This window comes from Serinus canaria, chromosome 1, assembly GCF_022539315.1.
Source record: "Serinus canaria isolate serCan28SL12 chromosome 1, serCan2020, whole genome shotgun sequence".
Classification (NCBI taxonomy): domain Eukaryota; kingdom Metazoa; phylum Chordata; class Aves; order Passeriformes; family Fringillidae; genus Serinus; species Serinus canaria.
The window spans coordinates 109,574,595-109,597,911 of NC_066313.1; the positions used below are offsets into that span (position 1 = coordinate 109,574,595).

General features: G+C 41.4%; 1 protein-coding gene across 4 annotated transcripts in view; it reads right to left on the bottom strand.

Moving 5' to 3' along the window:
• PKNOX1 (PBX/knotted 1 homeobox 1) overlaps positions 1 to 21,870 on the bottom strand; it is a 36,586-nt gene extending 14,716 nt beyond the window's left edge. Inside the window, exons 1-5 of one of the 4 annotated variants that reach the window (XM_030234329.2) lie at positions 21,740 to 21,867; positions 11,010 to 11,089; positions 6,659 to 6,760; positions 4,366 to 4,493; positions 3,041 to 3,212 (exon numbers count right to left, since the gene is read on the bottom strand). In XM_030234329.2, coding sequence (XP_030090189.1) covers positions 3,041 to 3,212; positions 4,366 to 4,493; positions 6,659 to 6,709 — 351 coding nt within the window. In that variant the 5' untranslated portion in view covers positions 6,710 to 6,760; positions 11,010 to 11,089; positions 21,740 to 21,867. Of the gene's footprint in view, positions 1 to 3,040; positions 3,213 to 4,365; positions 4,494 to 6,658; positions 6,761 to 11,009; positions 11,090 to 16,446; positions 16,751 to 21,739 lie in introns of those variants that run through there. The other 3 variants (XM_050972347.1, XM_030234330.2, XM_050972349.1) reach the window with 3 other exon arrangements.
• Between the last annotated feature and the right edge of the window lie 1,447 nt (positions 21,871 to 23,317).

Sequence of the window (23,317 nt, forward strand, 5' to 3'; positions counted from 1 at the left end):
ACAGGCAATTTAGCAATTTATCCTTAAAATCAAGTTTCAGGTGGATGCTACGCACATTTCCCAATGCTGAAATCCTTTTTAATACTAAAGCAGGAAGCCCCCAATTAATTCAAAATGGGAATTATAATACCAAAGTAACAAGATAATCTAGACCATAGCTTAGTAAGAGTTACTCAAATTGGAACAAGCATCCACTGCTCTTAATGAACTTCCTTTCTGGTCAAACTGATCTAATGCCTGTGCCACCCAGATTAACATTCTGTGGTCCTCTGGATGAACTCCAAACTCCTCTTGTGAAGTATTCGAGGCAGTTCAAGTGAGTGCACAATGTGGAACATTGCCAGGACTGTAAGTGACCCTACAATCACTATCTGTGACCCTTCCTAATTTCTGTTATCTACTTAATTAGCCCACAGGCAGCACAGAGCATGGAATTATATTCTGCTGCTTTGGAGCTGTCAGTTGAAGCTCTGTCACAGAAACTGCAGTCTGGATGAGTTCTACATGCCACAGTAAAAGGAAAAAAAATGAAACAGCTGCCCAATTTCCTTACTGTAACAGGCCTGTGATTCTCAGATAGGATTTGAATTTGGCTCTTTAGTGTTGTGATGCTCAGTTCATCTCAGTTCAGCTCTGACCCTGAGTTGATCCTACTGAGCAAACTTTACACCTTATTTGTTTGACTCTGCTCCACCCTTCTGGCCCAGTCTAATTATCAGTCTTAACAGCCTCTCCTTTCAGATGAATGGTTGATTTAACATTGGAGTTAAAAAGGGAAGGACAGCATGAGGAGAAGATGGAACAAAGGTGTACAATAGTGTTTCTTGCTACTAAACAGACTTTTTAATCTCTATAAAAAATATAAAAGTGACAGGAGGCCGAAAAAACTGCTTGTCTACAGCCTTCCCTGTGGCAAGCACCAATATTTCAAGGTGAAAAGAGACTGAAAGCCATGCTATCCAGTTCTGAACTTAAGAGAAGCTTGTGCTCACTGCCCCACACTAAATGAAGAGCCTGTCAGAATGTCAGCTGTTCAGAGCTCCCAGCCTCCAGGACAGGCAGAGGACAAGCTGCACTCAGGTTTCATCTGGTATCCAGTAACAGCAAGTCACAGCTCACTATACAACCACAGGACAGGAGTTCAATGCCAAGGATTTTTGATTTTGCAATGTGGTTCCAGTTTAAGCCACTACTGACTTCAGCAGCCATGGAATCCAGGACATAAATAATTCCTCACCCACCTCAAGCAAAACCAGCCAGGTTTGTGCAGCCCATCAGCAAAGGAGAACACCACATTAATCCAAGAGACTTTGTCACTAGAACCACAAACTGAAACCATAAACAGGTCAGCGACAGGAAGGACTTTTTGAACACACCAGACCCAGCGACAACCAAAGCAAGCTGGATCTGTGAGAGTGTTTATGCATGACCAGAAGCACAGGGAACAGGCCAAGGCAAGCAGGATCTTTGGGAAACCAATCTTTGGAGGCTCACAGAAGCCACAGAATTGGAATTGGCTGAGGCTGAAAGGGACCAACAGCTGAGGCTGGAAGGACCTCTGGAGATGGTTTAATCCAACCCTCCTGCTCAAAGCAAGGTCAGGTAGGGCAGGTTCCTCAGGTCATGTCCAGCTGAGTTTGACTGTCTCCATGGATGGAGACTCCACAACTCTCTGGGATTCCTTCTGCCCATAGATGGGGCAGAAGGAATCTCTGAGGCAGGATTTCAGGATCTATGGGGCAGACAGGATCTATGAGGCACAGGGGATCTATAGGGCAGGATCTATGGGGCAGAAGGAATCTATGGGGCAGGATTTCAGGATCTATGGGGCACAGGGGATCTATAGGGCAGGATTCAATCACCCTCACAGTAAAAAGGTTAAATGGAACCTCCTGTGTTTCATACCCATTCCTGGGTAAGTTCATGTCCATCTCCTCTTGCCCTGATGAGTCAGTCTGTCTTTTTTTCCCCAGCAGGACTTGGCATTTTCCTTGGCTGAATTCCATGAGGTTCCCATTTTTCTGCTTCTCCAAAAGCAATGAAGTATCCCTGAATGGTGGCAGAGCCATGTGTGCATCAGCCCCTCCTCCCAGTTCTGCAACACCTGCAGGCCTGCAGAGGGCTCAGCCTGCCCCATCAGCCCAGTCAGCAATGGAAATGTTCAACAGTTCTGGTTCCACAACCAGTCCCTGGAGTACAGCACTTATGGGAGCCCTCAACTGGATTTCATGCTGCTGACCAGAACCCCTTGAGTCCAGGGGTTCACCCATTTTTCAGTCTACCTCACTGCTCATTTATCTCATCCCTGTCTTGTCAGTTTGTCTATCAGAACGTTGCAAGAGTGCTTCTGAAATTAAGATAGATTAGTATTAGAGAAATATGGGAAAACTGATTTTGTGCTAGATTCAGAGAGTTACAAATAAAGAAAATAATCTGAGGCTTAACAAGTCAGCAGACCTGCTTCATGCAGAACAGAACTAACTCCAATTTTGAGTAAAATATTGAAGGCAGGTATATTCAAAATGGGGAAATTACAGCTTCATCACAGGAATGACTTTCAGAAAGCCTAAAGGAGTTAATGACATGAAAGAAAAATTATATATGGTAAAGACTTTCTAAGATCATCTCATAGCAGCTCTTCCCTCACATTAACTAGGTGAAGCATGATTTAAATAAAATTGGAAAAAAATTACATCAATTACATGTTTTTGATAAATATGTTAAACACCCAACACTCTAAAATTAATTTGCAGAGTCAGTCTGGCTATGGAAAGGATTTGTTTCTGTTTGTCTCCAATACAGTCATGCCAGCTGAGAACAGGAAACAACTGTGAAGAGCCCATTGTAAATTTACAGATAAAAGGGAAAAGGGGGTCAGAAGAAATTTTTAAGAATATTTTTAATCATGAACATGAAGAAAAATCTCTCACAGGCAGAAAAATGTGAGGAGAAACTGGAAGGACCATTTGAGATTAGAAATGAGGAAGAAGCTGCAAATGGGATGGTTGTTTCAGAAATGAAAGAAACAGCTAATACTTACCAAATTATCAGTTTCTGGATCTTCACAGAAAAAGGGTTTTCCTTCTTTCTCCTGCTTCCTCACAAAGTTTTCAATATCTACATCAAAACTGGCAGAAGTTGTGCCTTCTGAGCCTTGTGTAGATTGTTCACATTTTTCAAATAATAGTGCTAACAAGGGAAATAGTGGGTGCCTAGAAAAAAAACCCAGTTTAAATACATGAATAAGTATTTCCACTTATGTGAAAATTAAGACATCTAGCTCAGAAAAGCTCACAGTCACTCATGTGAATGTGACAAGTTCTGGAAGAGACTGCAAATAACAGCATTGGCTGAGCAAAATAAGATAAAAATTTATTTTCATTTTGATTTACCACTCCAGAGGCAAATACAGCAGTAAAATATGTATATATTTGATTAAAGAGAACAATCACAAGCAAAAAAAGCTCTGACTGTTCAATTCACTGTAATTGAGTGGCACTGAGACAAATTAATACAGTGCACTAGAAATAAGATTTAGGATTTACAAAGAGGATGAATGCAGATTTAAATGAAGCCTGATAAAATGAATTTATTCTTCAATGTGGGCCATACTTACACATCATGAAATAACTTTAAAAAAATTGAGAAGAATATTCAGGCTGTGCTCAGAGGCCTCCTGTGAAATCATGCTCTAAGGAGAAGATTTTGCTAGCACAAGTCTGTAAATGAATGGATACATCTTTCTGCCTCAGGTTGAGGTTTTTTTGGTGTTTTGTTTGGCTTTTTCCTGTTTTGGTGGTTGTTTGGGGTTTTTTTTTAACCTGAAAACCAGTAATAATTCTGTCTTTATAAAGTAGTTCAGGTGAAAGAACACAACCCCATGAAAACTGAGCAAACTGCTTAGCACAGCACTTTTCACTGAAAAATCTCAAATTAGTGTGCTCATACATCAATATTTAATCCATTTTGAGCTAATTACTGGGGAATAGATTGCTATCCCTAAAGAAAAAGGAGTAAAGATTGACCTAATTACTATGAAAGTAAAAACTCGCATTAAAGATAAAAACAACAATATGACAAAGAGTGACCACAGTTTAAAGGCTAAAACAGCTTTCTAAATTTGGCAACCACACTTAGAATACCCTTTAAACCTGCTGAAATTGAAAGATCCCACAAGCTCAGGAGGTTTTTCCTTGGCTGATGACTGCCAGTGAAGCCTATTTGGTCTCACTCTTTCCCTAAAACAATGGAGACAGCCAAGAAATCACCTGATTTTAAGCTACTTATTATTTATTTATTAAAAACCCCCAAATCCTCTACCCTATCCTTTACCCTTGAAAAGACAGAACAGGAGTCCATCACTACCTGTAAATGGCCTGCTTGTCTGCATCCATTGGAGTCTGAGATTCTACAGGGGCAGGACTCACCCCTTCGGCATCAGTTTCAGAGCAGTTGGGATCCTGTTCAGTTTTTAACTCTGTTACCACTTGCATCTGTAGGGAAAAAAAAAAAAAGTAAATTTGTAGCCCTGACGTAAAATAAGGGTGCTGTGTTCTAAGGAAAGAGCAGTGCAAAGGGCTCCTGGATTGCCAGAAGGTTGGTGTGACTTGGCAGTGACACAAGAAGTTGTAGCAGCAACAAAACCCCTCTTTTAATCCCTGACACTTTTTGACGGATAAAGGTCATTTCCAAGTTTTAGCATTTGGCTTTAAAATGGAAATGATAGATATTAGTAAATTGTTGAAACATTTTGTCTCTGAAGTGGCTGGTTTTGGAATAGCCTAGAGGACATTGCTCCAAAAAGTTCATGGGAATGTCTGCATAAAAATCCTTTAGGATTAAATCAATGTAAAGAAAAAATTATGCACTTAAGATTTCTTTTTTATTTTTTACTGCGCATTGTATAAGGGTACTGAAGGACCTTCTATTTTTTTTGTCCATTAAAATGCACATTTGCTTAAAAATATCTGAAATATTCTGTGTCCCTCCAGTCCTTCAATTATAGGAGCATAACCTCCCATGACCTTTAGCACTTCATTTTACATATTGCAAGAACCAAATATTTTAGGGCTATCAAACTACAGGAGAACAGCAGTAACTCCTCCTACACATCCATTTAACCCACATTTATTCCATGGAAAAGCACCACAGAGCCACAGCTTCACCTGAGCACCTCCTAAATTGCATTAGGAGGCGGGGCACACCTTTGGGGTGCTTTGAAGGTGTTCCAAGTGTTTTTTGTATCACCTCCAGCTAAATATCTTTTGGACTAAACGGTCTTCCAGGAACCTGAACTGTGAAAGTCACAGCTTCCACCCCTCAGCCCAAACTCTTTGGTTTTCTCCCATTTGAGCATCTGCACAAAGACATGAAACCACTGCAATCTTTTCTCTTCATTCTCTTTTATCTCAGGTAGAGGACAGACACTGTTCTAGGGACCTCCAGGCAGCCAGAACTGACAGCTCCAGAAACTGTGAGAGAACCTGACTTTAACAGAATTTATTTCCACATAACAGGAGCAGAAAAATTTATAGTATTCATAAGAGTGTGGGAGAACCAAAAGGTTTGTGCTTTATTACCTATTGGGGCCAAGCCATTTCCTAGAAAAATCAGAAACTGAGAAAATTCAGCATCTCCCACCCAACAGAGCAGCCTGCCTTGCAGAGAGCTCCCTCAGCAAGCAGAGATGATTTTCAAACCAGAATGCTCAAAAAAAAAAAAAAAAAAGTAACTAATGGACTAATTTCTTGGCTAATGACAGGAAGGAGGAGCAAATTAGAAGGGGATGACTCAGACAAGTCATAAATTATAAATTTAGATTATAGATTATAAATGTTGGCCATAAATCTGCAGAGTTTGAAGGGAGGGAGTGTGCTCAGTTAGGGTTCTATTGCCCTAGGAGGAGGAAACAGCTCACTTAAAACTGCAGGTTTTTTTCTGTGGGCCATTTCCAAACTAGAAAAACAGCAGGCATCTGAATTACCTGTCTACCTTGGACACTGAGAACTTGAAATACACAACAAATAGGAAGAAAAAGCTCTCTCCCAATCTGTTTTTCAGAAAAAAACATATTTTACTTTCACTGCCACAGGATGGCATGTATTTGCTGGGGGCAAATACAACTTGTATTTGCCCCCAGCAAATACATGCCATCCTGTGGCAGTGAAAGTAAAATATGTAAAGTAGGTAAGAGTCAAATATGTAAAGTAGGTAAGAGAAGAGAGAGAAATTAGAATTGCAGTAAGGGAAACAAACAATAAAAACTAAAAATCAAAAATCTGACAGCATTCAGATGAACATTTTATAGGAGATGTGGAAAGTTGCTGGTTTTTTTCTGACTGTTCCCCATTATTGCCATCTGCTGACAGAAGTCCTTGTAGTTATAGCTTAGGGCTGACACAGAGTAACAGGAAAATGGGTCTTCAGAGGAGAGGCCAGCCCACTAATTGCCTCCAATTAACAGAATTTTAATTCAGCAATTTAAAATGTCAAACTACACAGCCTGTTGTACAAAAAAGAAACATGACCAGATATACATGACTATGTTTTGTTATTCCAGCTTAAACAATGCCAAAGCAGACACTAAGGACAAAGTCACTATTTTTTTCCCCCTTTTCCTAAGTGTATTTTGTTCCTAGAGAACTGAAAACACACCTACCTGTTGTCCATCTTGATAGTTGTCTATACTTAATGTCTGTGTTGCCATCATGGTTATTGAGACATTAACTGTGTCAAATCATCATAAGTGTGCACAAATAGTCTTTAAAGAAAAACAAATAGTCAGTTAAAAAGGTGGCCACTTAGAATCCAGTTCTAAAGGGTGAAGAAAAAATAAAGGTAGAAATTCAGATTTATGCACATCTCTCAGAGTTTATTGACAACAACAGCCACATGCAAATTCAAACAACAAATAAATTCAGTTTGGAAATATAACAGGTTTTATAAGCAAAAAGTTCATTGTCTCTTTATATTTTAAAGTAAAACTTTTAGTAAGAGGCTGAGGTTTTTTTACACTCACAAGCTCAAGTGAACTTTAACATTAATTTCTGCACTACTTAACTGACATTCTAAGGTCATACCACATTAGAATTCTAATCCTAATAGAACTGATACTACCTAGATTTTTCAATGAAATCTGGAAATGGGTAGGTTTGTGTTTCTGTGTTTTGAAAAGGCTCCCAACCCACTGAGCATCACTGTAACTGAAATAATAATAATAGTTTAAAATGATGAACTAAATGCAAAATGTTAAGAAATACCCTGTACACTTTTGGGTGTGAATCCCAGACTCTAAAGTAGGGATGAAATTACTTTCAGAGACCCAGCCTCAAATCACTTCTGAGATCAGGAATTTGCCCTCCAAGTCATTTAAGGTTCAACAAAGAATGGAACAATATCAAACAATTTTTAAACAATTGGGCCCACGTGACTATAAAGTTTCAAAAGGGACCCAGGAATTCAGAAGTCTCAATTTCTGAGACATTTGATACTTTGGGAAATATTAATTTCAATAGGATTTAGACACAAGCAAATGCATCATGTTATTCTCTCTAGGCATTAGCTGGAGTTTGGTGTCCAAATGAGTGAAACATTTTTAAGTTAAGACATACTGTAATTAAAAAAAAATAAATTAGCAAAGCACCACTACCAGATAGAGTGTAGCCAACAAATTATTACTTCACATTTCATTTTCTTGTCAGATCTGCAGCCATTACAACTGAAATCACGTAACTCATTAAGCTATTACCAGTAACTATTAACACAGAAGTCAATTTTCCTTGACACATGGGAGTTCTAATGTTTAGCTACTATTAAAAAATCCATATTAAAAAAGAAGTCAGAGCTCATGTCTTGAAAAACATTATATCCAGGTAATAATTCCAGGCTTTCTGCTCTTTTTCACTTATGTCAGTATTGAAAAACTAAGTTTTCAAATTTTCACCACTAAGATTGGAAACAGAATTTTTTTTCAATGTGTTCAATCACTACAAATTTTTCAACTATTTCAAGTCTTTCCCTTATTGCATACTACTACTGCATTTTTAAGAGCAATTTTTACATTTCTGGATATTTTCCCCTGCAGATTATAACAGTCTCAAGTGAGTGTTTCATTTTGCAAACACAGGACAAATTTCAATGTTCCCTTCTTTGAGAACAGTTTCAGGCACAGAGACAAACCAAACTCCTCAGGAGAAAAACCTCAAGCCTTACTTTGCATCAAATTCATTCAGTGTAATTCCTAATTATGAGTACAATTTTAAAAATCTTTTTTAAACAGCTTCAAAGACCAGAGAAGTTCACCAAGATGATGTAAGCTTGGTTTCCTCTAAAAACTAGGTTATATCTGTTTTTACAGAACACATTAGTATTCTTTCTTTGAAACTCCAAAAACATTACTGATTTCTCCATCAAAACTAAAAATACAAAGGGAACAACCTAAGGGCACTCACTGATAGAAGTACTTCAGATTTTAAATTTTTGTTACAGTTACAAATCATTTAGTGTTAAAAGTTAAATCAGCATTTGCCACAATAAGTGAGACACCTCTCAAAATCCTTTAAGGGAACACATTCTGAAGCATCAGCCCTGTAAGCATTTGTCTGATGTTTAAATATTTATTTTCTTTTATAAATGGCAGCTGACAGCCAATGCAAGTGCCTGTCTGTATTGAGAGAGTGAACAGGCACACAGAAAATGCTGCTTTTCTTCCTTCTCAAAAGACATACATTTAATTTATGACTGTGACATCCAAAGCATGGACCAGACTACCCCTCAAAATAAAAGCAGAACACTTGAAACGATCAACAAAGAAAGAGCAAACACTATTTAATGATTATTTTAAAGCTAAGCCCCACAGAAAACACTGCTAAAGAAACTGTTTAACTGTGGAAGAAAGATGAAATTCTTAGGCAAAAATGAGAAAATAAAACTTCGGTTGAAGTTGTAGAAGAGGAAGAAAGATTTAAGAGTTCACAGGGACGTAAGATCATATTTGTGGCACGAAGAAAAACCTGGAGAGGGAGGCCACAAAGATAATACATGTAAATTGGTAAAGACAGTAGGACATGGCAAGAATTTTTGGAGAACAAGACAAGCAGGACTACCCCCCCTTCCATATTTCCATAATGAAGAGACATCCCACATCTGGAAGGCCCTCAGGCCACACAAAAGAAGAAAGGAGGTGCACAGCTTTGAGCTAGATCCATAGATTATTGCATCTAGAAGGACTTTTGCCATATTTTCTCCCAGGGGAGTGACTGGAAAGAACTCCACATGGGCACTTCCTTCATTTCTCACAAGAGCTTCCCCTCTGACTTATAATTACAGTAGAAAAAGATTAAACTATTAGGCAAGATAGGAACTGATGAGATTTAGTGAAGACAACCACTGCAAATCAAGAAGAACAAATTGAGCTAATCACACACTTAAATTGAGGCAATTAACTGAGGAATTACTTCGGTTCACTAAAAAGAAACATTTCCTCATTACTCAGTAGAGGCAAGAAACAAAGTGAGTTAAACTTTAAGAAAAGTAACTGAGAAGGTATTTACAGATTTGTCTTTCACAACCTCATTTGGGATGCAGCACCCAGGCTCGTTAGCAGGCACAGCCCCAGCAGATGCTCAGGCTGCAGACAAAAATGGGGCTGCTATCGCTCCCAGATGTTTATCACTGCCACAGCTAATTACTTCCACAGCTCCTCCACCGAGCTCACACAACACGTGGATGTTTCTGATGCTTTTCACACCGAGTCAAGGGGGCTGGTTCAGGCTTCCTCCTGCTGAAGGTGGCTGTGATGGAAAGCAGCTGACTTGGTCTGAAGCAGTTGTGGTGCACTCCAGCAAGCCCTGCTCTTGGCTGACCTACTCGAGTGTGTCCATTCTCAGCTCACAGACCACCTCCAGCCAGCACACCCTACCTCAGGACACAGAGTGTTTGGGTAGCTGAGGTGAACACAAGAATATATACGAATTCAGGACACCTCAGCTTTCAAAATGCTAATTCTCTGTGAAAGAAATCGAGAGCAGAGGGGAAAATGTGTGTTTTTATTTTATATTCAAAGACTTACAAATAGCAAAACCTGAGGGTGAGTCTGCTGGTCTGCTTCACACAGAACAGAACTAACTCATTCTATTTATTTTGAAAGTAAAGTGTATGGAAAACCCAAGGAAAAACTTGAGGTCACGTAACTGGAAGCTGATGCATGACCTACAATCAGAAACTCCACTGATACCTGTGGTGAAAGGGAATTCATAAAAGATCATGGTCTACAAAGCAAAGGGAAAAAAAAAAAAAAGAGAAGCCTTTTATAAAATGAGGTATGAAGGAAAATGTAAAGCAGAAAGGAAGCTAAATGAAGAGGGGTAATCATAATTAGAATTGTGGAGAGCTTGTGCAAGTTGAGTATGTAAGTGAAGAGATTAAATGTGAGCTGAAACATACACACAAAGTGATCACTTAACATTCATCACTCCACTCCTCACTTGTTCCACTTACTCCTTCATAATTACGGGCACAGGGACCACCCAGTAACGTTAACAGAAGGTACAAGTGAGCTGCTGGAGATCAGTGGTATCATTTTTAACATATACAAGCTACAACAGATGTTTGTAAGAGATATAAATAGTTACGCTTCAGGCTACGACCTAACCACCAACCCTCTTAGGGTTGTGAGGGAACTACCCAACAGACTTGTTAACAAGTAATCATTCCTTCTCATTTTCTTCATACATGTTTCTTTGAAGTCCTCCAGAGAGAAATGCATGACTGGCAGATTCAGCATGGCTCTTTGTTCATTCTTATTTCACTTTAGTCCTGGCACTTGCTATGTAACATTAGATGCTTACATTCACACAGCAAGTTAAAAAGAAACAAAAATCAATTCTCTTTGACACATGAAAAGCAACTAGAGCTGGCTTCCTTTTCAACACAATACAGGGTGATATTTATTTCAAGGGCACGCTGTTTTCTAAAGAAGAGAAAATATTGGCCATGAGAAAGCTGCTCACCCCTTTCCTTCACTGAGTTGAAGACATTATCTTGTTCCAACACAGAGATCCCACTTACATACAAGGTGGAAGACAGAAACCTAAAAACCAACAGAGAAATAGTCAGAAGAAAATAACACCTTCAAACACACATACTAAGACTCAAAATGATTTTTTAAAAAAAATTGTTTTACTATGTGGTTCTCTCATCAAGCGTTAATGAACAGATAGGAATTTCTTTGCACATTTTGCTAATCCTTGCATTGTTAATAATCTCTAATCACACCTATTATCCCACGCTTGAACTTCTTATCCTATTATTTGATCTTTCTCTCATCTTATTCCATTCAGTCTCTACATTCACCTTTGTCTCTGTTGACACCTCTAACAGAAGGCTCCATTTGGATAATAACTCCCTCACTGTTAAACCTTCATATTTTACTCCTTGGCTTGGTGTCTGTCTGCCAAGACTAGACAAGACACATCCCAAAAATAAAACCATGAAATGCAAATAGGAGTAACTCACCACTGTTGTGTAAATTAAGCATGAAATCAAGAAAGGTGAGAGATTTTTTTTCCTCCCCATTTAAAGCTCCTTCATCATCATTTGAATACAATCCATGGTAAAATCAAAGCATGATGCTAGAAATGGGCCATTGTTAGGATCCTGTCTTCACAGAAGCTGCTACAGGATTATTTGGCCATTTTAAAAAGCTTTCCAAAAATTACCACTTAAAATTATTTTAATTACATTTAATAGCACACATTTGATACAGTGAAGCTACTTTTAAAAAGTAGTAAGGATTGTGAAAGCAAAGTAGCAAAGATTGTGAAAACATACATAGAAAACACAACTGCTGAAAAGCATTAAAAAACCATCTCAGGAGAAGATCCAGACACTAAGGTTGCACAGAGGCCACCAGAAATTAAATGATGGCTAAAACACAGTTGAGATCTTGAATCTGATTATCTCTGTTTCTCACACAGATAAAGTTCACAGTAAGAACCAGAAAGTAACTCCAACATTTTTGAAAGCAAGATGAAATTGGTCACTGAATTGGCCTTTAAATTAATTAAAATTTATGCACATGTTGTTTTCCAAGAAGTTTTTCAGACAAGTTCACAGAAAAACAAAATGTGAAGGGCCACTCAATCTAGATGCCATTTCTGGTTCTTGAAACCTGGTTCTAAACAGGGCAGGGAAGGTATGTGAGGAGTTTTAAAGTAGTTCAAATTTCAGCCATTGGTTAGAGACTAAACACTGAGCAAGAAAGAGTTTCAGCCCAAAGTGATAGACCTGGTCATGAAGGTTCAAGGAGCAGATGGCACATTAAAAGTTCTTACCACTTTTCCTTAAACTGTCAGAGATCTATGTCTTCAGAAAATGGGCCTCTCTCATTTTTGCAGCTTGTTAATTCTGTTCTGAGGACAGTGTAACCCTCTTACTCCCTTCTTCACATGCCATGCATTTTGGTACTCATTCTCACCTCAATTTACTGGGCTACTTTCAAATAAAAGACTTCTCACTATTCACGGCATCTTCAGAAGAGGTCACTGACAGATAAATCAGGATAGATAAATAGATGAATTATCCATTCCTTGTCTCTGCTCAGACATAAGGAGGACTACTGCAAACCTGAAAATCCTGCTCCCACATTCAGAAATAACTGCAGCCAAGAACTGGTGGAGTCACTGCTGCCAGATCTGGTCAGTCAGATATTCAGGGTATGAAGAAGTAGCCCTTGCCTGCAAAGCCTTCAGCTGAAACTCTGGAAACAGCAAATTTCTAGGCAGCTTATGATATATCCAGGGCAAGAACAAAGAGGTGCTAAAGGAATGCAGGTCTGGGTGAAAGACGCTGCAGAGGAAAGGATGTGGCTGAGGAGGAGCCAGAGGATTTTTCAATGATTTTGCCCGTTTTAAAGTGACACTGGACAACATTAAAAACTGCTGAACCCTAAAACATATCAGACCAGAGAGATCTGAGGTTGCAGATGATGATGTCTTCTTGCACATTTCAGTGGTGGCAAGAAAAGGGAGCAGATACACCTGTTAAAGGGTGGAGACAACACCCAGGCACTGCGGAGTCTTCACCTGGACTTGCTATTGCCAATTCTTGTTTCCCTTTAATTCCTCTGGCAGACAAGCTTTAAAGTAATGACATCATAATAAAAATACCTAACTATGAAATCAAAACAAAGGGCAACTTGCTTTGTCTCTCAGAAAGTGAATCAGCACTGAGGGTTTAACTACAAAGTGAAATAGGAACTTGTTCATTCAAGCACTGAAGAGCCCTCGTTTGAGTCATCCTCTCGTTCTGCATTTCAGATCACAGGAAGCAAAGACCTCTGAGTACATTCACATGAACAAATATGAGCAGACATGAGGATCCATGTATTTTTATAGATTCAAATGATGATAGTAATAATTGATTCAAATAATGAAGCAGTAAGTAGAGCACACATGCCGACATCGAGGATTCATTCCACCTTTGCTGCAGTTCATTTCCATCTCCACTGACTTGCCCACACAGAGTCATCCACAGAAATTAAGACAAACAAATCAATATGAAGTTGACGCAGACAAGTTTATTAAAACTCTTCTCCTCATTCAGGTCCAAGGTGGCTTCCATTTCCTCTGTCTCATGTACTTAAAAAGTACAACCATTATTTAGAATATTACAGTTTTAAGAAAGACAATGTTCCTGTTCTGGAACATAATACCAGCCTCAGGGAGTTCCATCACACAGATACAGCCACTCAGTTACTCTACAACAGCTATGCTGTCAATTGCCCTGGGAGTCAAGCCCTAAAAAGCCACAAAACCAATTTTGGGCTGCAGTAAAATGAGATTTATTTTGTGTCACTTTGTTCCCTTTATTGTTTGGTGGTGCAATAGAGTTATTTATATGTTAATCTTGATGAATATGAGATTACATTTAAAAAAAAAGAATGCAAATAATACTTTAAGAAATAGAAAATTAAAAAGAAATTAAAATCCACAACTAAAGTTGAATTTCTGCAGAAATACAGGCTACACTCCAAGCTACCATTAACCCTTCTTTACATGTAGAATTTTGAACACAGATGCTATGTAATAGTGACTTTATTCAGCAAGGCCTCTCCAACAGTGTATCCACTGCTTTGTTGTCCCATTAATCTTTCCTAGCATCCTCTTTTCATATCCTTCCACCTCAGATCTTAACAATTCATACAAAGTACCACAGGCCACCTCCCAAACACCACCACACACTGTCACACAGCGTGACCAACAACCATCTCATTACAAGATTTGTGTTCCTTTAGCAACTCACTCCTTGTTTAAACTCTGCTTTTGGAACATTTCATTCTATAAATTCTCCTATTTGCAAATGCCAAATTAAAAAATATATTAATATAAAAAATGTGCCACTTTATAAGCTAAAATTGCATATGCTGTTAACTGATAAAATGAATATTAAGGATGCATAGATCATAGGGATTTCTCCAGGCACAACAGAAATAAAACTGAGGGGATCTTGGAGGGAAGAACTCCAGCTCCTGATTCTGCACACATCCTTGGTGTGTACACCAGCATATTTCTAGGGAAAGGTGCAAAATCATGGGTCACATTCCTGACTCCATGTCATCACCAATTTACCACAGTCCTTCTTAACAAGGATGAGAAAGATGAGGATGAGGAATTCTACCCAATCCAGTCATAAAATGATGGATGCCAGGTATCCTGCCCCCAGGTAGCTCTTGGAATTTTGAAGGGAAATCCCCAGGTTACTATCTTACCTTCTGCAAAATGGAATCCTCATTCTTCCGACTATGGAAAGATCCTCAAATTCAAGGAACTTCCTGCAGCATCTCACTTCTCCTACCCAATTCACACTGTAATTTGACCCTGCTTTATTAGCCCCATTAAGTAATAGTAAGGAATTTAGGGGACTAAACTGCAATTTTGGCAAGAGAAAAACAAAACTTGGGGGAAAGGAAACCTCCCTCTTTAATTGTTCCAGGACTCTTGATCGATTAGGGTATGAGGGAGCAAATATATTTCCCATCACTCCTTCATCCACCACCAATATTCACATAATTAATGAAGATTCCTTTTTTTTTTCTGTATTCTTAACACTACCAACAGAAGGACTTTATGGTCCAGCATGAGAATCCTCACACACATTTATTGTTGCAGGACAGAGAAGAAGTCTTTGCCCTCAGTTTTTACCCAATGTGGTTTCATAACATGTTGGACCCAAAACTCAGGAAGATGGTGTCACATCTGCCTTGCTGCTCTTGTGGCAAGAGGGTGGCATTGGAAAGACTCCAAACACTCCTTAGATCCCAGAGGATGTGTATCACCACTTCCACAGCTGGAACTGATCCTGTACAGCTCTTGCTTACTGTTATTTAATTACTTTTTCAAACCATATTTCATTAAAAAAAGACAAAACCAACTCAATAAACAGAGAAAAAAAAAGGTGAGAACTCCACCAGCCTCACAATTTCTCTGCATTCCCCACATGGATAAACAGGGTTGCTTAAGCCCTAGACAAAAATCCATCCCTCTGCCACTGAAGACTTTGGAGTATCCACATCCCAAATTTCTTAATTTTGGAGACACTCATGCAACCATCTCCTTCCAGGCAAATTAATCCAAAGCAACAGGAAATCCTATTTTAATAATGATTTGCATCAGCACCCAATAAACTATGACTGAAATGAATTTTGTTTTGTGTTTATACTTTGTGGTTTCATAAGGAAGACACAGAATAACCACCAGTCTCTCTGCCTTTATTGCTATTGAATACTTTACAATGTGAGCAGTTTGTGTAAGCATATGTTATGTTTTCCAACCTTTTTATTATAATACTATAAAAGTTTCCAATTATTCTGTGAAGGACTGAATTCCTGATGCTATTGAAGTACAGTTGAAGGGCGAACAGGAGCTTTTATTTAAATAATAAATGCATTTAAAATGGACTTTGGATGTTGAATGGATAAGAAAATGCCCTCTACACATTTTTGGCATTTACACAATTCATCAAGATCAAGATGTTCCCTTACCAATTATTTCATTTTTGTATCTTTAATGATTTCTGGAATAACAACCCCATTAATGAATCAAGCATTAACTTGGACTTGAAAGTGACACAAAAAACTTGAAAGTGACAGAAAATCCTGGCCCTGCAACCCTTTGTGAAATCCAATTCCAATCCATCACTAACTTTTCCAGAATCTTCCCTGTTCTGACTCCAACATTTGGTCAAACCTGAACTTGTTTTGCTACTAAGTTTAGGTCTTAAAATGAACTGTTATTTTCTTTTTCAAATGAGGATGAAATAAAAACTCTTCCTTTCCTGCTCCACTCTTGTTTCCCACCCCTCCCAAACACAAGTCTCCATCCTCCCAGGAGTTACGACTGCTGCCTGAGTGCTCTGGGGTAAAAAAAGACTATTTAGGGTTAAACTTACCCATCACCTACTGCTGTGAGCTGCATTGTGCTGAACTGCTTGGTCCAGGTGATGCCTGCACCGGCAGGTGACATGCAAGGACCAACAGACAGGAGGGCATTCACAGAATATTCAGGTAGTTTAGATAATAAATATTTGCCCACTACCATCTAAAGCAGGTTTTCCAAGAGGTTTTGGTCTGTTGAAGGTTCTCAGTGAACAGCCACATGCTCCATGTGAATGCTTCTGATCCTTTCCCCTCTGCAACACTAAAATCCACAACTCAACTGCTGATATGCTCTTAAATAAGAATCCTGCCCTTCTTATAAATTAACATATTTACTAAGAGTAATTCTCAAGGTGCTGAGTCATTTCTAAGTTGGCAGAATAACCCTGCTCAAACATATTCATCGTGGCAAATTTTAGTAGGACTAAGAATCAAGCTACTGAAATTAACACCTCAAAATAACAATAACAATAACAATAACAATAACAATAACAATAACAATAACAATAATAATAATAATAATAATAATAATAATAATAATAATAAAGATAACCAGGTACTCTTCCTTCTAGCATTGCTACTATCATGGTCTAGACCACATAAAAATGGCCTAGAAAACATAAATTAATTGATCACAGACTGACCCAGAAGTTCTTTAGTTACAAAAACATACAACACAGCACACACATTCTCATGCCCCTCTTCTCTAGGCATGTCAAAAACATGTAAAGATCTAATTTTTGTTCTCTAATTGCCTGTGTTTCCTTGTAATATAAAAGGCTTGGACTTTATTTTTCAGCAAGTACGATAATATCCTTTTCCCTTTGCTTTGTTTGCTGGGTAACTCATAAAAAGCCAAGCAGGATGTGAAGTACAGCCACACTTCCTAGCTTCTTCTGCCATCAAGAAAAAACACAGGCAATTCCAAAACCTCACCAATAAAATAAAAACTGGAATTTGGAGGTTTAAAAGAAATGGATCCCTCTTTCAGTATATCAGAAGTAAGCTACTATATTCTGCTTTTTGCTTGAATTTCCCATCAGCTGCAGAAGAGAGCTGCACATCCCTGGGCACAGCAGGGTGAGGGACAGTCTGTGATCATCACACTCAGCTCTCATTTTCAAAAATCACCTTTTGACTCTCTGTGTACTTAAACAGCCCTCAGGTTTAACAGCAAATACCTCTTTTGTACACCTAGGTAATAAAAAATGAGAACACCACGGCCTGGAGCAGCTGCCACATGAAACCCCAAACAATGTGTTCCTGTCAAGTATGAGAACCAACCATGCCAGAACAAGATCTGAGTTTTATTTCCCTTTCTAGCACCAATGTTTGCCTCCCAGTGCCACACATGACATGGGATCCCCTCACTGCTAGCAGGGACCAGAACCAAGTTACTGCCCCTCAGCAGCTTCATAAAAACGTGCCACAGCTCCATAACAACAAAACTGGCATTTCCAGATCCATAGTGCCATTATTTTACTTTCCACCCCACCCCTGATCTACCTGATGAATCCCATGTTCCACAGTTCTGGCATGAAACCACCTCACAGTGAACAAAGTGAAGAACCTGCCACAAGTGTGAATATTTCACTGTTCAATTCCCTTGGGGAGATCTAAAATGGTCTGGGTAAAAGATATTGGCAACATCTGGCATCAAGTAAGCAAATGAAAGAACTCCATCAGCAGCTTTTTCTCCTTGCTCTTGGAATCCTCTTGCTTAGAAGAGCAGTAAGTTGTTTTACATTTTGTACAGCACTGAGCTGTAGCAAAATGAACCCCTCTGAGACTTCACATTTTTAAATCTACAGACTTTTTGAACAAGTGAGAAGTGAAGTAACCAGCTGCTGCTGCAAGAGAAGTAACATTTCCAACATTTTTAATTTCACACAAAAAAATTGCATTTGGTCTTACTTAGACCAAAATAAAAATATTAATCTGCTTTACTGTAAGCTTTCACATATGTGCCAGTTTTGCAGAGGCAACATTTGGCTGCCAGACCACGACATAATATTCTGAAATACAATTTGGACTGCTCCTCTCAGGACATTAACATGGCCATTAGAACAGGCAGTTCCACTGCCACAGTGGCGGCTCTGTGATCAGCCACCCTCAGCCACTAACACTGGGTTTCATTTCACCAAAGTTACTCTTTTCCAAGAAACTGAATTGCCCCTTAACACTCCCAAACTTGCTGTGGTAGTAATCAGAATTATCAGGGCTTTATTAGAGCACTGCATTTACAGCACAGAAAAATACAGTTGGAAAGCAAAATTCTCAAGAAGAAATGACAGCTTCCAGGAGATTTACCATTTTATAAGACTAAAATATTTAAAATAAATTAAATTTGTATTTCATTCATTCTGAACTCCTTTCAGTCCTATCATGGAAGACTGCAAGGATTTAGCTTTAAAATGTTATTTTATTTAACCCAAATATTACAACTGTATTAAGAGTACAAATCAAAGCTGTAAGTACTTAATACCAGCTTGACTTTTTACATGCCAAAGTGAAATTTCCAAATGCAAAACAAAATCCCCACCAACCCTAACAACAACAATGTGCTCAAAATGTGAAGAATTCTTGGGATTTCTATCAGCACATGAGAAATGGTAACAAGAAAAAATTTCAGCCCAGCAAAACACATAAGGAGAGATTAAAAAAAAAAAAAAGTCATGGCCAAAATCCTCTGGGGAGATCAATGAGAAATGATCTGAGCCTCCAAAATCTCAGTGCAGCACAACAGCCCCTACTTTACCCTGTGACTTTCCCTTTTTACCCTGGGACTGCAGCACACTGAGCTCTGCCTTTCACCACTGAACTGCAGATTATGTAAAGAAAACACAGTAAAACCTACACTGAAATTTTCCTGTGGATACTTTTATTATGAGATGACAAGAAAATATATCAAGTGGTGACAGTCAAAAAAAATATACTGTACAGTTCATAAAATAAACTGAAGATAGAACATTAGTGAGAAAAATAATTAGAATTATTTTGAATATATTATGTGAAATGTTTGGGCAATTTTTTCCTTCAGAAATTTTTGAAAACTTGACTGCAATGATTCTATATGTGATGACACAAAGACTCAGAAAAGGATAAGTCTGCAATTTTACTTGACAGAAAATGCACCCAATATGCATTTGCTGTTGTTTGATACTGTAGCAATGACAGAGCCTGGAAATCCATGTAAGGATGGATTTCTGATACAACCCCAACATCTTGTTTCCTGGTTCAGTGTAATCCATAAAATTCACACATGCAGCTAACAGGGACTGACCAGGGCTCCATCCAGCTGCAGAAACCATCTCACTCCAACCACACAGAAACAAAGCTAAAGGGATGGAACCCCACAGCACAGGCAGCCCACGAACAATTAGATCCCACAGAGGACAGGGACCTGAGAGTGTGTGCACACTATGGAGAACAGCAGGATGGGTGGATATCCTAAGCCATACTTGCTACAATTCTCCTCATCTAGTAATCTACACTAATGAAATTTTGTGCAAGAGCACACTCAAGAATAAAATTAGGAACTAACTAAATGTGCACTTCTTTTGTAAAAACTAAGATAGGATTTTTTTAGTTAAAAAAAAAGATATTTAGCATACTTTGAGAGTGACCTACAGCCTCTTGCTTTTCTCCACAGGATTTTGGCCCAAGTGTTTTCCCACATCCAGAACATAATGCCCATGTTCCCTGTTCCTGGGATCTGTTTAATGGAATGCACATAACCTATTCCAAAGAGGGGCAAGGACAAAAAAAAAAAATGAATCTTGCCTGGGCAGCACTCAAGTGCAAGTGGGGGGGGAAAAAAAACAAGCCAACAAACCAGCAATTCCTTCACTTGTAAGGGTTTCATAGCAGATATAGTGTCTTGCATTAGGAATTAATTATTTACTGCTCCATCCCTAGAAGTGTCCAAAGCCAGATTGGACATGGGGCTTAGAGCAGCCTGGGATAGTGGAAGGCGTCCCTGCCCATGGCAGGGGGTTGGAACAAGAATTTTTAGATCTCTTCCAACTCAAACCATTATGGGATTCTCCCCCCCTAAACCACACCAGTCATTTACTCACACAAAACTACAAAAAGGGACTAAAAACGACAGCAGCAGTAGATTAAACAAATAAGCCAACACTGTGACCTGTCTATAAAATTCCACTACATATCACCATTTAAGAAAATATTTAATAAATTATATTTTTAAAAATAGCAATAAGCTATACAGAGAATTATCACACGAACGTGTTAACTATCCATATTATTATATTGTTAATTGACCAACACCGGCGTGGTGGAAGGAAGGAAAGCCGTGGGCTGCTCCATGAGACCTGGGACATGCGGCTCACCGAGGCAATAGTTGGGGATAAAACCAGCGCTTGATTTATTATTGTTTACACACATCCCCAGCAGGGCCTCTGGGCAGTGTCAAGTCTCAGCTCCTAATTGCGGCCGCGTAAACACCCGGCAACCCTCGGCCTGGCTGTCGGGAAGGTGTCTGCTCCCAAGCCAGCCGGGAGAGCGCGGGGTCACACCGAAAAGGAGACAGGAGCGAGGGACAAACCCGGCCGAGCTCTGCGTACACGGCCGCGGCCGGGCTGCGCTCGCTATGAACGCCGGAGGCGGGGGGAGCATCCCCCAAAGCGGGGCACATCTCCGCCTCCCCTCCCTGCGCTCCCCCCGGGCAGGGCAGGTGTGCAGGAGGAGCGGGATCGCAGCAGGGACAGGAGGAGAGCGCGGAGCAGCTGCCGCTGCGGAGCGAGCCCGCGGTGCGGCCTCGGGGCCCGCGGCAGAGCCCCCGGAGCGCCCCCCGTTTTCCCCCCGCCTCCGAGGAGCGCTCGGCACGGCGCTGCCCCTTTAAGCATCGCGTCGCCTCCTCTCCCTCCTTCCCTCCCTCCCTCCTTCCCCCCCATCCCATCGCCCCCATCTCCTTCCTCCTCCTCTTCCTCCTCCTCCGCGCGGACCCGCGCGCGCTCTCGCGTCCCCTCCCCGCGCGCGCCCCCGCCGGGACACAACGGGCGCACGGCGGCGGTTCCAGAACCTTCCTCGCTTCGCTCCCCCCCCCACACCCCTCCCCGCTTTTCCCCTCCTTCCCCTCCCCGCGCCCGCCACCGCCCCTTAGACCCCCCGGTCCGTGCGAGCGGCGGCGGAGCGCGGGTGCCCCTTTCTCCCCTCGCCGCCGCCGCCGCCCCGCTCGCCCCTTCCCCAGCCGCTCTGCCGCTTCCCCGGTGCGGCCGTGCCCGGGCGGCGGGCGCGCCGTGATGGACGGCGGGGCTGGAGCGGGGTTTGAGTGACAGCGCTTACCTCGGGTGCCAATCTTCGTCACACTGACAAGCGGCTGCAGCAATCGGGACCCGCACCGCCGCCGCGCGCGTCACCGCGCGCCGCCGCGCCCGGCCAATCACCGCCCGCGCCGCCCCCGACGCCACGGCGCGCCTCATCAATATTCATCGTTAGTGGGCGGGGCTTGGGTGCACCGCCCCTCCGCATTGGGGCCGCCCGTCTCTCCCTCATGAATATGGATGAGAGGGCGGGGAAAGCCGTGAGGGTGAGGCCACGCCCCTCGCCGTGTGTGTGAGGCGGGGGGGTGAAACCACTGTGGGAGTCGGGGGAGGAGGGAGGTACCAAGTGGCTCCGCCATGAGGGGAGAGGCGGCGGCCGCTGTGGCGGGTTCGTGGCGCGTTCCCTCGGGCAGCGCTTGGTGCTGGCCCTGGGGTCGCCTCAGGGCGCTGCTCTCCGGGCTTGGGGGAGTTCCTTTCCTCGGCTGTTGGCGCCGGGAGCCCCCGCGCCTTGTGGGATGCCCCCGGGAGCCGCCCGGGGCGTGCCGGGGTCGCCCCGGGGAGCCCCGGGTGCGGGAGCCGCGCTGGAGGCTCCTCACAGGCTGTCTCAGGACCTTCTCCTCCGGCCTGCGTGGGGTGAAACTGCTTGGATGAGCCTTGCGACCCTTCCAGCCCCAAAGCTTCTCCCCCCCTTTCTCTCTAAGCCCCCAAACTGAGGGATCGGAGCGAAGGCGGACCTGCGCTGTCCCTCAGGATCCTGCCCACGGAACCGGCGCTGCTCGGGTCCTGCCATGCCTTGAAATAAAGATGCTGACACCACACAGGTGTTTGGTACTGAAACTGCACTTGGGTGGAACCAGTGCGGCCACAGCTTCTTCCCCCATGAGTTACCGCTGGTAAATATTCCCCCTTTTCCCAAACCATTCCTGTACAAGTGTCAGGAATGTGTTTTCAGGAGGCTACCCTATGGCTTGGCCCTTTTGCTGTGGGGATATTTAAAAAGTGACTCTGCTGTGCAAAAGGGCTGGAGTGCCTTTGGGTCACACATGTCACAGGTGATGGATCTGCTGTCTCCACCTTGTTCCTCATTCTCAAGGCTTCTGAAAGATCATCCCCACATCACCTCGCTGGCTTTGAGAGCAGAGGTTTGCAAGAGGAGGAAGAAAGTGACACATAAAAAGCAAATCACATTTAGGAAGCTCACTTTAAACCCAAAGCAGTTTTACTTTCAGGTCCCTCTACAAAGCCGCCACTGGGAATCTACTTGATTATCCTGTTCCCATTAAACTGGCAATACCCTACATTTTTTCATGGTCCATGTCTCTCTCTCTGGTTTAAGCAAATCAGCTGGTTTTTTTTTTTTTTTTTGGTTTTACATTACACTTTCCCGGGCCAGGCCACTTTTCAAAGATCTGGCTGATAGTTTGGCAATAGAAACAGCTACTTAAATGTTCCTGCAATGTTCTGCCCTCAGTCCTCTGCACGTCACTGGTGTGTCAAGACCCTGCTCAGCCAACACAGTTGCTTCAGGAATCTTGTCACCCTGTCCACACTGCCACCATTTGTCCACTGACAAAACAGTTGCTCCATCCCCTTGCCAGAC